Here is a 14,142-nt window from a genome sequence, read left to right on the forward strand (position 1 = left end):
TTTTCAAACGTCTTCTAAAGAAAATTGCTTCACGTGCGAGGAACATATATTAATAATAACATTAAGTGCAAACGGGAAAATAGACTGTTGTACATTTCCAATACCTGACAGACACTTACAGCAATTAGCCAGTGCCCAAGGTTCACTCATGTGCATGTTGAGTGAATGGTAGCTTGTCTTATCCATGATCGACATGTGTCAGAACGCGTAATCATGACAGCTTTCTATGTAAGGAGATACATCGCTGCAGAATGGGTAAAGTGTCAACGAAGGCCCTGTCCACTGCCAAAAGCACCTGTAATTAGCATGTCAGCACCAGAACTCAACCATGGAGCAATGGGGGAAGGTGGGCTTCTTTTACATTGTGTGGATAGCTGGGTGTGTCTGCACCAGGATGCACTATGGGAGTCCAATCATGGAGGACCTCCCTCACAATTTACAGGATGTAAAGAAAATGTTTCTGACATCTTGCTGCTAAATAACACAGGATCTCTTCAGATGTGTTGTGGAGTCCATGCTTCAACTGGTCAGAGCTGCTTTTGTGGTAGACAAGGGACCTCAATTTATTAGGCAGATGGTTTTAATGTTGTGGCTAATTGGTGCTCAGTTAAAACACTAAATATTATCTTTTAAATCATTTCCTTTATGTCATTGACTTGTATTCACCGTTTACCTGTTTTTTAATCAACACATTCATGTTCAGAGCTGATGGGATTGTTCATAACAGTATCTTTTAAATCACTATCAGTCTTGTTTTTCTCCTGTGACTGCTTCATTGTCAGTGCCATGGAGTTTGGAGTGTTTCGGGATTACTGAGCGATTCATATTCTCATGGTGGTATTTAACTGGAAGCGCATTGTAGAATCACACTTCAGCTGATGATTCATACATGCTAACAAGCAAACAGACAAAGGATCTTTCTTCCTGCCTCTTAAGAGCCACAAAAACAAGTCTCTTTTTCATCTACCTCACACCACTGAACCCTGTCAACATGAAGCCCGACCTTGTTTATTCTACTGTGGTATAACACTCACAGAAATAGACTTGAAACAATGAATTAAAGTAGAGTTAGCACATTTAATCATGATTATCCTGCTGATTCCTAAACTCAAAAACCTCCAGGGTCTAGAGGCCTATGCCAGCATGCACAGGTGAAAGACAGGGCACACACAGCTACTGCATCCTCACTTAGGATTTAGGATGTGTGTCCTTTCAAGGTCTGAACTCCAGGTTGTATAACTCCTCCTGAAACGACAGTCTAGTCACGCAGAGGCCAAAACTAATGATGCATTCATGCAGTTTCTGTCAACTCATAACGTCAAGAGTGTCAGGATGAGGAGTTGCATATCTTCTGCCTGTCAGCCTGTGTATTGTATACTGTCAGACACTTTGCTGTTTGTTAGTCATTCAGCTTTTTGCATCTGACATGCCTTAAACTATCTTGTCCATAACAATTTACAGATTCTCTGCTGTCAATATTTTAAAGTGTAATTTACTGTGAACTTACACTGAACCCCATAGAAACTCAGCTTGTTCCATCCGTTACAGTTTTACTTTATGCAGATCCATACATGCTTTGATTTGATTGCTCTGTTTGTAGGAAGTAATAAAATATGATATTGTATGTTTAACACCTGGCCCTGTAGGTGTAGCATTCAGCAAATGCAAAGCACCAAAAGTCTTTCTTTTAATGTTGACATAAAAAATGATGTGGGTGAGGAATATGTGCAGTTAGTGCACTCTTTCAGCAAGAACTACAGTTGAGGGGATGTTAGTAGAAGAAGATGAAGTAGGTGTGTTTGTGAATGAAGTGACTGTCTGACTAAATAGTCCTGCAGGAACTAAAAGCATCAAGTAGTAAAAATCAAGTTAGTTCTCAGGGCCCAAATATATCTTTATTACATTTCAAAATAAGAGAACTTTTGTTTGCATCTATAGAAATAAAAGCATATTAGTTCAATCTGATTATTATTTATATTTCTTATCCTGTTATAGTCAATCCCAGCTGACACTGGGTGAGAGGCTGACAACTACGGTAGAGACAGACAACCATTCATGCACATATTCACATATATGGGCAAATTAAGGTAGCCACCACCTGATGGAAACCCAAGCAGACATGGGGAGAAAATGCAAACTCCAACTAGAACAAAAAATGGAATAAAAAGCATCTGCCCATTGAAATCTTCATTTTGTGTGTGTCCAGACGTCATCACAGCGACTGTGATACTTCAGTTGATGTTAGAAAGGTGCAGAGATGTACGGGGAAGAAAAGAATGACAGAAAGAAATCTGTCTTCAAAGTAGAGCTTAACTCCTAAAGGTAAACAACCTCACATAGCAAATTGCTATCCCCACACACTTTAGAATCCCTCCGATGTCCCAGTGTAAATATCAAATATATTTGTTGCTGTGGATGGCTCAGATCAGTCTCTGAGACAGTTGGTGCGGTTAAGACCATATCCGTAAAGCACTCACAGTACCTGACACTCTCCGCTTCCACCAAGCCCCTCTCCCAGTTGTCAGCAGAGAAGATCTGGCGTAAATCTTCGGGATAATGCTGTAGCATAGAGAAGGAAGAAAGATTTATTGACAAATATGGAAAGAGAAAGACAAACAGCCTGAATCAGACGGTAATATATGCAGTGAGATCAAACGACAGAGAGGCAAAGATTAATTTACCCAGATGAGCCAGAGAAGGAGAGCAACAGAGAACAACAATAAACTGCCAGAAAGAACTGCAAACTTTAAAACATCATTACCTGACAAAGCAAAATGTTGTTTATGTGTTCAAATGTTCTGTGTCAGACTTAAATTTGATGACGCAGCCTTTTGCTTCATCGCATATCAAAGAAATCAACAACAGCTGTCAGGTGATAAAACTGCAACTGCAAACAGTTTGTGACAGGAGTGGGAGGAAGGAAAGAATGGGAGGAGGAGAGAAGTCTGAAACAGGACTCGTGCATTTCAAGTGTTTGACATGTTGCAGTGAGCTGAAGGTAGAGAGAAAAAAGGGATTTAGGATGGAGAGGAACTAAAGATTGACACGTGAAGGAGGAAAAGGTGGAGACGAAGCACTTAGGGTGAACAAGGTGATGAAAGAGAGCATGTGCATACTCGTGTATGTCTTAAAAGAAGCGAAAAGCTGAATTTTAGGAATCAGTAGACACGACTAAGGTGCAGATGAGTTCAGTTGGCTTCTGGCAACGATCTTTCAAAACCATCAGATCTGTTTATAGTTTCGAGTTGGGCAGGTTTCCCCAGAACAAAAATCAAAGTGTCTCGACATTAAGGAAGAAATGGGTAATTCAGCATGAGAATGAGAACAGTGCGAGATACGCTGACAGACAAGTGATCTCCAGGGAGCTTCAGAGATATCGTGTTAAAAAGAATCCGTTTTCCAAGCTCTAACTTTTTGCTGAAGTATAATTTGAACTGTTTTAATTAATGTTCTGTGTCTGTTGATTTCAACAGTGTAGACTCTTGTTTATTGGAGGATTTTCTTCTACCTCTGTATGTGTTGTGTTGGTTGAAGGAGAAAGTTGCACACATCCTTACTCATCTTTATTTAAATATCTGTTCTCTGTATCTTCAGGTGAAAGTGATGGTGCGTGTGTGCCCAGTGTCTCAGTCAGATCCCGCTGAGTCCAGTTCTTTCCTCAAAGTGGATCCCAGGAAGAAACAGATCACCATCATGGACCCTTCAGCCAATCAGACACCAAGCACTACCTGCCAGAAAAGGGCAGGAGCCAATCAGGTGCCTCCAAAGATGTTCACGTTTGATGCCGCCTTCCCTCCTGATGCCTCTCAGGTGGGTTGAGAAGACAAAGAACATCTGAAGGCTACGGTTTCTCCCACATGGCTAAAAATGTCAACAAACTAGAGGAATAGTTAATATGCAAATTCCCTTTCTTGACAAGTTCAAAGTAGATGAGAAGATCGGTATCGGTCATGTAACTGCTGCTAAGTAGGAAGCTACTAGGCTGCTTGGACGAATCCCCATCACGTAGTGACCTGGATGCTACATGATGAATCTATTTCTGTTTAACACATTTTTGCTTAGCTAAGCTAAAGCTACCCGACACTTCACATCTCACTTGATAGCTAATATGTTTTCCAAAATGTCACAACACTCCTTTAACAATTTCAATAATTAAAAGGAGATAATCATACAGTGTTGTGTCAAGTTTCAATGAATTAACTGCTACATGATGCAAAAGGAACAGTAAACAGTAATTTACTTATGTTTGGTTGCAAAAAGTGTGTTTTTGTTTATCTAGTAGGGTTAAAATGCTGCAATGGGGATAATGAACAAACATTTCTGACCTGGAATAACATGACATTTTCCCATTCTGATCACACCGTGTGAAAACAGCCTCGGTGACAGGAAGTTAAATATGTTTGATTTTTATATCTAGATTAATCCGTATGTCACTCAGACCCAAACCCAGGTGATCATGTGAGGTGTTTTATGATTTCCTTTTACCTTATCGCCCTCTCTCTCTCTCTCTCTGATGCCTGTTGCTAGGCGGAGGTGTGTGCGGGAACCGTTGCCGAGGTGATTCAGTCGGTGGTGAATGGAGCAGATGGCTGTGTCTTCTGCTTTGGACACTCCAAACTGGGTAAAACTCACACACAAGTGCTCGCAGACTACAAAATCAGAGCATGTTCGGCTTGTGAGTCATCTTTAGTTGGTGTGTGTGTGTCTGACCGTCAGAGCGTCGGTCTTTCACTCTTCTCTCTCTCCACTGGTCCTCATCTTTCAGAGAAAGGAAGAGGATTAGTGTCTGCTGAAGCTGAAAGCAGTCTCAGTCTGCTCTGTGTTTCTGTCTCCCCTTCTCTCTACTTAATCCTTTTGAAGCTGTTTTTTAGAGAAGCTGTCTTAAAAAAGGTCAGGACCCCTTACTGCACACTGCAACATGTCTGAACCCACACGCATGCACACTGGCACAAACAAAGACCCACCGCACACGCACACCAACATACAGACATGTTCTTAAACTCCGGGTCAACCCCTGTTGTGTTCATCCCTGTACATGCAGTATTATCCTTCTTGGCTTGTGATCTTCATATATCCAGTTGGAGATTCTAAGTCCCCTTGAACTGCTGGCAGACAACAGAGGCAGAGAGTGAAAATGCTGCTGCAGCTCAGCAGGGAACTCTCCAGTGTTAACAGCTGAACCATTTACTGGAACAAACAGTGATGACGTTTTATGTAACAACAGCATGAAAACCACCGTGTTTCCTTGTGGAGAAGGTGCAGGAAATTTGTTTCTTGCAAAAACCTGCAGTAAAGGTAAATTCATTTATCAGTTTATAATAAGACAAGTTTAGATTAACTAACTGTGGTTAGAGTCCAGCTGGAGATCTTTGTAGTATATCACAATCAATCCGTTTTCCATCCTATGCCTTTGTTTCATATCTTCTGTCTGCTGTTAAGAAAACTGGATGCCATGTTCCAAAATGATGCTCCGTTAATTATTATGTTTTTTTTTTCCACAATTGGTTTCATCATAGGTGCATGTGCCAAAAAAGTCTCAACAGGCTTCTGTTGTTTTGGGTCAATGTGCACTGGAGAACATGCCCATTACTGGAGACTTTCTCCAGAGGAGTCAGCTGACTTTCTGTAGAATCCCTGCACACATGAATGGGATAAACAGTTCTACAGTTTTCAAATGTTGTGGGATGAATCGAATTCAGACTCCAGTTTTACAGCTGCTCAGTAAAAGTGTGATTATGACAAAAAGGCTTGAAAACGAGCAGCACCTGTAACGTTGATGATCCCTGTTTACACAGGAAAAACATGGGACAGGAATAAGAATGATGACCAGATCCAAAATAATGTAATAAACACGAATTCTCCTTACAGATATGCAAACAAGACCATTAAAGAGTGGGCAGAGACAAGGACCTGCCTACCACTCAAACAAACAGACAGACACATACTCACATAATCTCCATAGCTCTCCTAAGACTCTAACCCAGCATGGCATACACATCAGACAGCCTGTCTAGATCAGTGTTTTGCATCTCATCATGTTTACATGCTTTCAGTCAGCCGTCAAATATTGACACATGAAGAAGCCTACTGTGTCATGATTCATGACAATCATTCAAGCTGTGTAATAAGATGATGAGTGGAACTAAAATCCCTAATGCGCCCCCACAATAGACCACTGATCGTCAGCGTTTAATTGCTTTTGATGATAAAACTGAGCCTCCTGGCTTTGATCCTGCAATTCCTTTTGAGTAATTGAGAAATCCATCAAACAGAGTTTGTGCTTTCAATCAAGTTTACTGTTATATTAATGCTATGGTGAAGCTCTGACCTTGCTGATTTCAGTTTGAGCAGCTGATGAGATCATACTTTGTACTATCACCTAAGGCTATGGACCTTAATGATACTGTATTATAATGGCATTACCTTTTTTCTAATTAAAATCTGGGGTACGCAACACAATGAGCATTTATCTTTGGCTCTGTGGCCCTTGGCTGTAGAAACATATGGGGGACCTCAGAGACAAGTCTAATCATGTACACACACACGTTCACACTTTGACAAGAGTAACACAGTTTTCATTGAATAAGAACAAGGACTGTGAATAAATGGATGAACTTCAGGAACGCACACTAACTCAGTCACCTGGCTTTAAAACATTTCTCGTGTATTTTGTTATCGGCTTTCGGGCGACTTGCTGGATCATTATTTTAGTAATGATGAGTGAGTGTGTGTCTGCATAAGCTCATGTGTGCTTGTGTTTAAACTTATGATACAGTGCTGCTGCCTTGTTCATTTTCCTGCTGACAGCATCAACACCGCTACGTGATGAGACCAATTACCTGGAATATATATCAACGACACAGACGTGGACACACGCTTTATCGCCTGTAGGGTAGCATCACTTTGTTGCAGAGTTGTGTTAGTCAGTGGAGCAGACAGCCAGCAGACCACATCTTGACAGCCTGCGGTAGTCAGAAGAGAAGGAAGCACAGTAGAGTGACACATACACTTACATACTGCAGATGTGTAATTTAAGACTTCTGCACATACACACTGGCCTGCACAGTGATATTACATAGAGCTGTGATGACCATCTGAATAGTACTATGGTAGTACTAGTGCTAATATGACGTTCATTGTGGAGCTCGTTTACTATTTCTCCTTCAGTTTTTCATGATTTTCTTCTGTCACAAGTCATGAAATGCACGTTTGTTTTGATAGTCTACATGTCTAGATGCTCCAGGAAACATTGAGGGGGAACAATGTAAAATTACAGTGCAGCTGACAACCTCTCCTCCATTCCTATCTCAGAACAAATCACACACGTCTCTCTACCCTGCAACACAGGAGTCAGGCTTTTGATGTCCTCTGTGTAAGTGTTCGTGTCGATGTGATTGTTAGGTGTGACATATGGCTTTGTGTTGGTGTGTGTTTGATCTCCCACTCCTGACAGTCAGAGCAGGTGTGTGTGTTTCGGGGTAATCATCATCTTGTGACTCAGAGGGACAGATCTGGATGCTCCATATACACATGCATCCTTACAACACACACATCTATTTTTTCCCTGGGAGTCTTTTTATTGTTGTTGTTTTTTGATTATGTTCTTTTTGATGCATCTCCATCTTTTTGTTCACCTCTTCGTCTGTGTTGTCTTTCTGTCTGTCTCATTCAGGCAAATCATACACTATGATTGGCCGTGATGACTCCCTGCAGACTCTGGGAATAATCCCCTGTGCCATCTCCTGGCTGTTTAAGCTCATCAATGAGAGGAAAGAGAAAACAGGAGCACGCTTCTCTGTTCGTGTCTCTGCAGTCGAGGTCAGTGCTACAGATGAGACCTCAATTTGAAACGTTCCCTGCAGACTTGACAAGGTGCCAATACTGATAGTTAGACATTTAGGAAAGGACAACACTAACTATTTCTGGTCTAGGTAGTAGTGGCAGAAACCTTAGCCCTAACAATATAGTATGTGACATCAGTTGCCTATAACTATGTATTTTAAACTGTCATCTCAAGTAAAGACTTCTCTGTAATAAGATTTTATAAATGCAGGTTTAAGTTAGTCATGGATCAATCTGGGAAAAGATTTTGACCAAATATAAAAGATTACCATCACTCAACTTGTGTGTGTTGTTTGTGCAGGTTTGGGGAAAAGAGGAGAACCTTAAGGACCTGCTGTCAGAAGTAGCTACAGGCAGCTTACAGGACGGACAGTCACCTGGAGTGTATCTATGTGAGGACCCCATTTGTGGCATGCAGGTACACACACACACACACACACACACACACACACACACACACACACACACTCAAATATGCACACAATGAACTGACAGTTGTATATATTTTTTTAGAGTAGTGTGACTGATGACGTTTAAATCCTGTGAGTGTCCATGCTTGTACACACACTCACCTTGGTTTAGTATGCAAACAAACATGTAGCGCATTTTTTAAAAGACCAGATTCAGGGATAGATGCATTTATCTGGTGGTTTTACTTCTGACTGGCTACATCAGAATGAAAGAACTGCACTGAAGACGTGAACTAAGAATATCTTACTTACTTTGCTTGTGAATTTCACAACATGGATAGGTATACTGTATTGTTATTGTTTTATTAATTAGATATGAGTGGAACTAGAGGAAATATGCAAAATGCAGTGGAGTAAAAGTAAAATATTTATGTCTAAAACTTAGTGAAGTGAAGTAAAAAGTAGCAGAAACACTCAAGTAAAGTAGAACGGTTTGGTCCTTTGGTCTTTCTCTACCTGATCATAGGTATATCCCATTTTCTTGATGTCTTCCTGGATACCCCAGTGTGTATTTGCCCTATTCTAGTTTTTTATTATTTAAATAATCATTTAGAACTACTGATTGCTAAACAGTCGACTTTGATCTGAACGTTTCAGACAACAAAAGGCTCCTTGTTGCCAGAGGATGCAGGAGAATGTGCACGTATATGTGTATAGGATTAGAGGGGCTGATACAAGCACATCTGTATAATCCTTAACTAATCTGACATAATCTCATCAGTAATGATATCCTACAGCACCACACACAGACACACACACACACACACACACACACACACACACACACACACACACACACACACACACACACACACACACACACGTTGTTCCATACCTCAAGGCAAATTAGAAATGCTCTATTAGAATGTGCCAATCAGCTACTTACATGCTGAATCCTCATAGTACACACGATTATCAGTGTTTGGACATTTGTTGGAGGGTAAACTGAGTGCTTCTAGCTAAAATGAGGTGCTACCTTCTCTTCTTTCTGCCTCTCTACTCTATGACCACTCAATGCTGCCTCCTCATCATGTTTTTATAAAATAAAACCATTTTTTCTTTGCACACATTTTTCCAGCTCCAGAACCAGTCTGAACTTCGTGCTCCGACGCCAGAGAAGGCAGCCTGGTTTCTGGATGCAGCCATAGCAGCTCGCCACAGCAGCCAGCGCCCTAACACCACAGAAGAAGAACACAGGAACTCCCATATGCTGTTTACGTTACACATATATCAATATCGCATGGAAAAGACAGGAAAAGGAGGGAGTAAGTACAGTTTGTTTTGACACGGTGCCACTTTTTCTAAAGATTCATTTGTTTGTAATTCGTCTGTCTCCTCTATTCATGGCCCTTTTTCTCTTCTTTATTAGTGTCTGGAGGGCGCAGTCGCCTCCACCTGTTGGACCTGGGTAGCTGTGATGTCAAAGTACTTGGAGGAGGAGGAGGAGGAGGAGGAGGAGGAGGAAAAAGTAGGGAGAACTCTTCGCCCAGCTCAGCCCCTCTGTGCCTCTCTCTGTCGGCCCTCGGCAACGTGATCCTGGCCCTGGTCAACGGGAGCAAACACATCCCATACAAGTAGGGTGGAGTGTCCAGGAGTATGTGTGTGTAAAAGGAGAAGAGAAGTGTGCTATGATGCTTTGAAAATAGAGAACATTAAAATAGAAGTGATGTAGGAGAGTAAACAAGGCTTAGGAGCAGTGAAGGGCAGGCTGAGGAGGAAAACAGGATGATCTGGAGTTGAAGAAGGGAAGGAAAAGAAGTTGATGCAGGTTTGAGGGACTTAATGTTATAAACAACAACAGCTGTTGTTCCATATTCATCACAGTCATTTTGCTGGTTAACTGACTCTCAAAAAGAGCAAAGGGGAGAGAGAGGAGGAGAGAGAGGCAGATAATGTAGGCAGAGATTGTGGGTAGAAAATACAAATACATGTAATGGAAACTAAACCCTAATGATGTTATAATGTTTAGTACATCGTATGTATAGTACAGTATCAAACTGTAAATGTCCTCATCTTACCCTTCTCTACATTTCTCTTTTCTATCCTCCTTCCTCCTCCACTCTCCTTAAGGCTGTGCAGCTTTGTGCTCCTTGCTGGGTTAATTTAATCACCAGCTTTTGCATTTACATTGCAAAACAACCTGCCTCCCAACACTGAAGCTGTAAGCAAAGCTGCGATGAGTTAGGTTTGGCAGCAGTGACTCAGGCAGAATGTGACGGGATTTGGACCAGTTTTGTGACAGATGCCATGTAGCTGCCACGAAGACAGAGTGCAAGTCTGCAACATAACAGTCACCACAGCATCAGAAATCACAAGGGTCACAGAGAAAAGTTGCTTCAGAAAGACGCCTTCACTTTTTGCAAACTTGTGTTCCTAATGTTAGCTTCCTGTTATCATGGTGATCTAGGAATTTATTATTAATCATAGAGAGCACAGCGTTAAATACAATACAGCAGTCCTCCCTCACAAACTCTGGTAATAAGTTTAGCACAGGTTGATCTAATCCAATATCTAATCCAAATAAATTCACAGCACTTGAATTAACATGCAGATGAATACTTCATGAGTCATGAATTTACCTACATTAATCTCAGGGAGCGGTATCAAGAGATAGAGATAGATCGTGGGAGAGAGAGGAGAGTTTGTTGAGGCCCGGGGCACCGAACTGAGGAAAAAGAAAAGAGAAGCACCAATGAGAAAGAGGAGGTCAAGACAGAAGTGCGTACGAGTGCGTACGTGAATGCACACATATGTCTGTGAGACATGCCTCCTGGCTGTGTTTTTAGAAAAGGGGGACAGCAGCATGAGGTATTGGGCCACAGTGGAGCTGTGCTCAGTATCAGCCTGCAGGCCTCACGTACACACAAAAGGGTATGAATGATTGCAGTAGCCCACCCAAGAGAAAGTCTTTTCTTAAACACACAGCCTAGTTTTACTCTCCCATCTGCTTATAAACTCTCTCTGGGAGATAGATCATCTCCCAATATTAGATTACATAATATCCAGAGTGCTTCTTTTAAGACTTTCTGTGCTTTAATCTAGAATAGGAATTCTAGATTAAAGCACTTCTTGGGTTTTAGCAACGTTAATCAATAAACTTAATCAATTATCACCATTAGCTTTGCCTTTTGAAAGCTGTATTTATATGAATAAATTAGCTTAGAGCCGTGTAATTATAACATTGACTATTAGCATGCTGTCCATCTTGTCTTGCAACTAAGACGAGCTATTAATAATCCTCATTAATCAAATGTCAGACTCATGTGGGCGTTTGTCAGGAAATCGACCAGTTTTGTCATGTTTCAGTGAGTGTGTGTATGTTTAATGTGTTTTTAATGCTCACATCTCGGTGTGTGTGTGTGTGTGTGTGTTACCAGGGATAGCAAGCTGACCATGTTGCTAAGGGAGTCGCTAGGCAACATGAACTGCCGGACCACCATGATTGCTCACATCTCTGCCTCACCCAGAGATTTCTCAGAAACCCTTTCCACCATCCAGATTGCTTCCCGCGTCCTTCGCATGAAAAAGAAGAAAACTAAAGTGACAGTGGTGAGTTTCCTTCGAACCTTGTTGCTAGATCATTTCTCTTTATCTTATAAAAAAACATAAAACTTTACGTGCATTTACATTAGATACTGTCAAGTTCAAGATAGAGAACTACTGTCACTGATAACATGATGCATAATCTTTGCACTTTGACATTGCACTGAATGATGTTTTATTTCCACAGCTTAAAGGAACAACACGCTGGTTTAAATTACCTTCATTACTTCATTTAAATAATGTGGAGTTTGTTCGTAGCTCATTTTAAATGACCTTATTTTCTTTTGTCCATTAAAACTACTGTACATGTGCCCCTACTGCTGCCAAGAGCCTCTCCAACCTTTCACTTGTCATGCTCACTGATTTCAAAATTGTTCATCAGAAGAAAACAGGGTCAAGTGAGGGCTCAAGAGCTCTAAAAATAAAGTGCCTATCTATGTTAGAAATAGGAATAATTAACTTGAAATATGTTGAATTAAAGTTCTAATCTTAAATCTGGGTGGTTCCACGGCTGGGGACGTGTTGCTCCAGGATCTGCATCCCAGGGATGTCATCCTTTTTTCTCTCGCCTATCTTTCCTCACTTTCTCCAATGTGAGCTGTCAATTAAAGGCAAAAAAAGAAAGCATATATTTTCTCTCTCACTCAGCGTCTCTCTCTCTCTGTCTCCACTTTCCCTGTTAACCAATCTGTCCTCAGCAATACACTTCTAGCTCTTCTGGAGGAGAGAGCTCCTGCGAGGAGGGTCGCATGCGTCGTCCGACCCACCTGCGCGCTTTCCATCACCGCGGTGACGCTGACTCCGACCTTCCGTTGCTGCGACTGTCCAGTGACCCCGATGAATATTCGAGCAGTGAACAGTCTTGTGACACAGTGATCTACGTGGGCCCAAACGGAGCTGCGGTGTCAGATAGAGAGCTGACGGATAATGAGGGCCCCCCAGAATTTGTACCAATTATTCCGGCATTGCTTCGAGGAAAAACTTGTGATCCGAGTCAAAGTCAGGCAGCTGGAGCCCAGAACAAGGTAAAGAGAGTTTAGACAATCAGTGGTAATCAGAAGAATATTGGTGGATAAAGAAACATTTGATGACTTACTGTACTGTGATTTTTCCTCCAGCAGGTGCAGTGTCAGCCGGAGGACCAGCCCAGTGGCCCCTCTCAGCCCCTGACCCAGCCGCAGCCCTCGCAGTCACTGCTTGGGCAGCCATTGGCCCCCGTCCCGGAGGAAGGAGCTGAGTGCCTGAAGTGCAACACTTTTGCTGAGCTGCAGGAGAGACTGGACTGCATTGATGGCAGCGAAGAGGTGAGGAGTTTTCTGTTTGTATACCACATATACCAGAGAATCTAGATTGGAATGACAATCAGAGAAAGAAAAGGCAAATTGTTCTTTTGGACAATGTGATGGGATCTGTATTGTGTGGTGTATTGAAAGTTTGACACATGGCTTGACAACTTAAACATGTTGCTCATGCAAATGGAAAAGTGGGTTTGTCTGTTTGTGCTTAAAATATTCTGCTGAACCTTTATCACAGTTTGTTTGTGGTGACAGTTTTCTGTACATTTGATTTCATGCTTTCTGTTGTGTTCTGCATCTATGCAGGAATTATAGTTAAAACACTTGTTCATAGCATTACTAAAGCAGGTTTTTTTTCTACCTGTGTCTAACTGTATATTCAGGTGGCAAAGTTCCCCTTTGAAGAGGTTCCAGCAAACAAACAAGGTGCCAAACAGGAGTCATGTGCCTCTTCAGCTGTCGCAACTTCAGCTCCTGCTGCTGTGCTGGATACAGAAACCAAAACAGGTAAAGGTGTGCATATACTTTCTGAAAACTGTATCACATTGTCTTTTGGGTCCATAGGGTGTCTAATGAAATGAAATAATGGAATCCATCATGAAATCAACAGCAATAGTTTGTTTAAAGAATGTAAAATTGTACTACTTCTTTCAATTCTTCCTTTGAGTCCCAACTCTGAAACTACTGTTCTTTCCAACTCCAGGCTCTGCATGTGCTGTAGGAGGTGCTGTGCAGTTCTCCTTCTCCTCAGCAGCAGCAGCAGCAGCATCCAGGAGGAGAACCAATGACCAGCAGCTGCAGGAGATCAAGGAGGTGGTGGAGGAGGCAGAGCTGGCCCAGACAATGATCCACAGTTTGGCTCAGAGTTCTGGATCCCCGATAGTTACTACTACCAGGAGCGTCACAGGGAGCAGCAGCATCAGTTCTAACCCCCTGCACAGGGCCAAGAGCTCGCACCCGAATGACAGGTGAGGACAGGTGGTGCTGCACCG

The 14,142-nt window shown here is 41.9% G+C and overlaps 1 protein-coding gene across 1 annotated transcript in view; it reads left to right on the plus strand.

Moving 5' to 3' along the window:
• Window positions 1–14,142, plus strand: part of kif26ba (kinesin family member 26Ba) — a 74,331-nt gene that overhangs the window by 50,708 nt on the left and 9,481 nt on the right. Inside the window, 11 exon segments of the mRNA XM_026378380.2 lie at window positions 3,595–3,810; window positions 4,528–4,621; window positions 7,673–7,818; window positions 8,144–8,260; window positions 9,391–9,577; window positions 9,682–9,886; window positions 11,690–11,861; window positions 12,554–12,880; window positions 12,974–13,159; window positions 13,534–13,657; window positions 13,854–14,118. Coding sequence (XP_026234165.1) covers window positions 3,595–3,810; window positions 4,528–4,621; window positions 7,673–7,818; window positions 8,144–8,260; window positions 9,391–9,577; window positions 9,682–9,886; window positions 11,690–11,861; window positions 12,554–12,880; window positions 12,974–13,159; window positions 13,534–13,657; window positions 13,854–14,118 — 2,039 coding nt within the window.

Source organism: Anabas testudineus, chromosome 3, assembly GCF_900324465.2.
Source record: "Anabas testudineus chromosome 3, fAnaTes1.2, whole genome shotgun sequence".
In the NCBI taxonomy this organism is placed as follows: domain Eukaryota; kingdom Metazoa; phylum Chordata; class Actinopteri; order Anabantiformes; family Anabantidae; genus Anabas; species Anabas testudineus.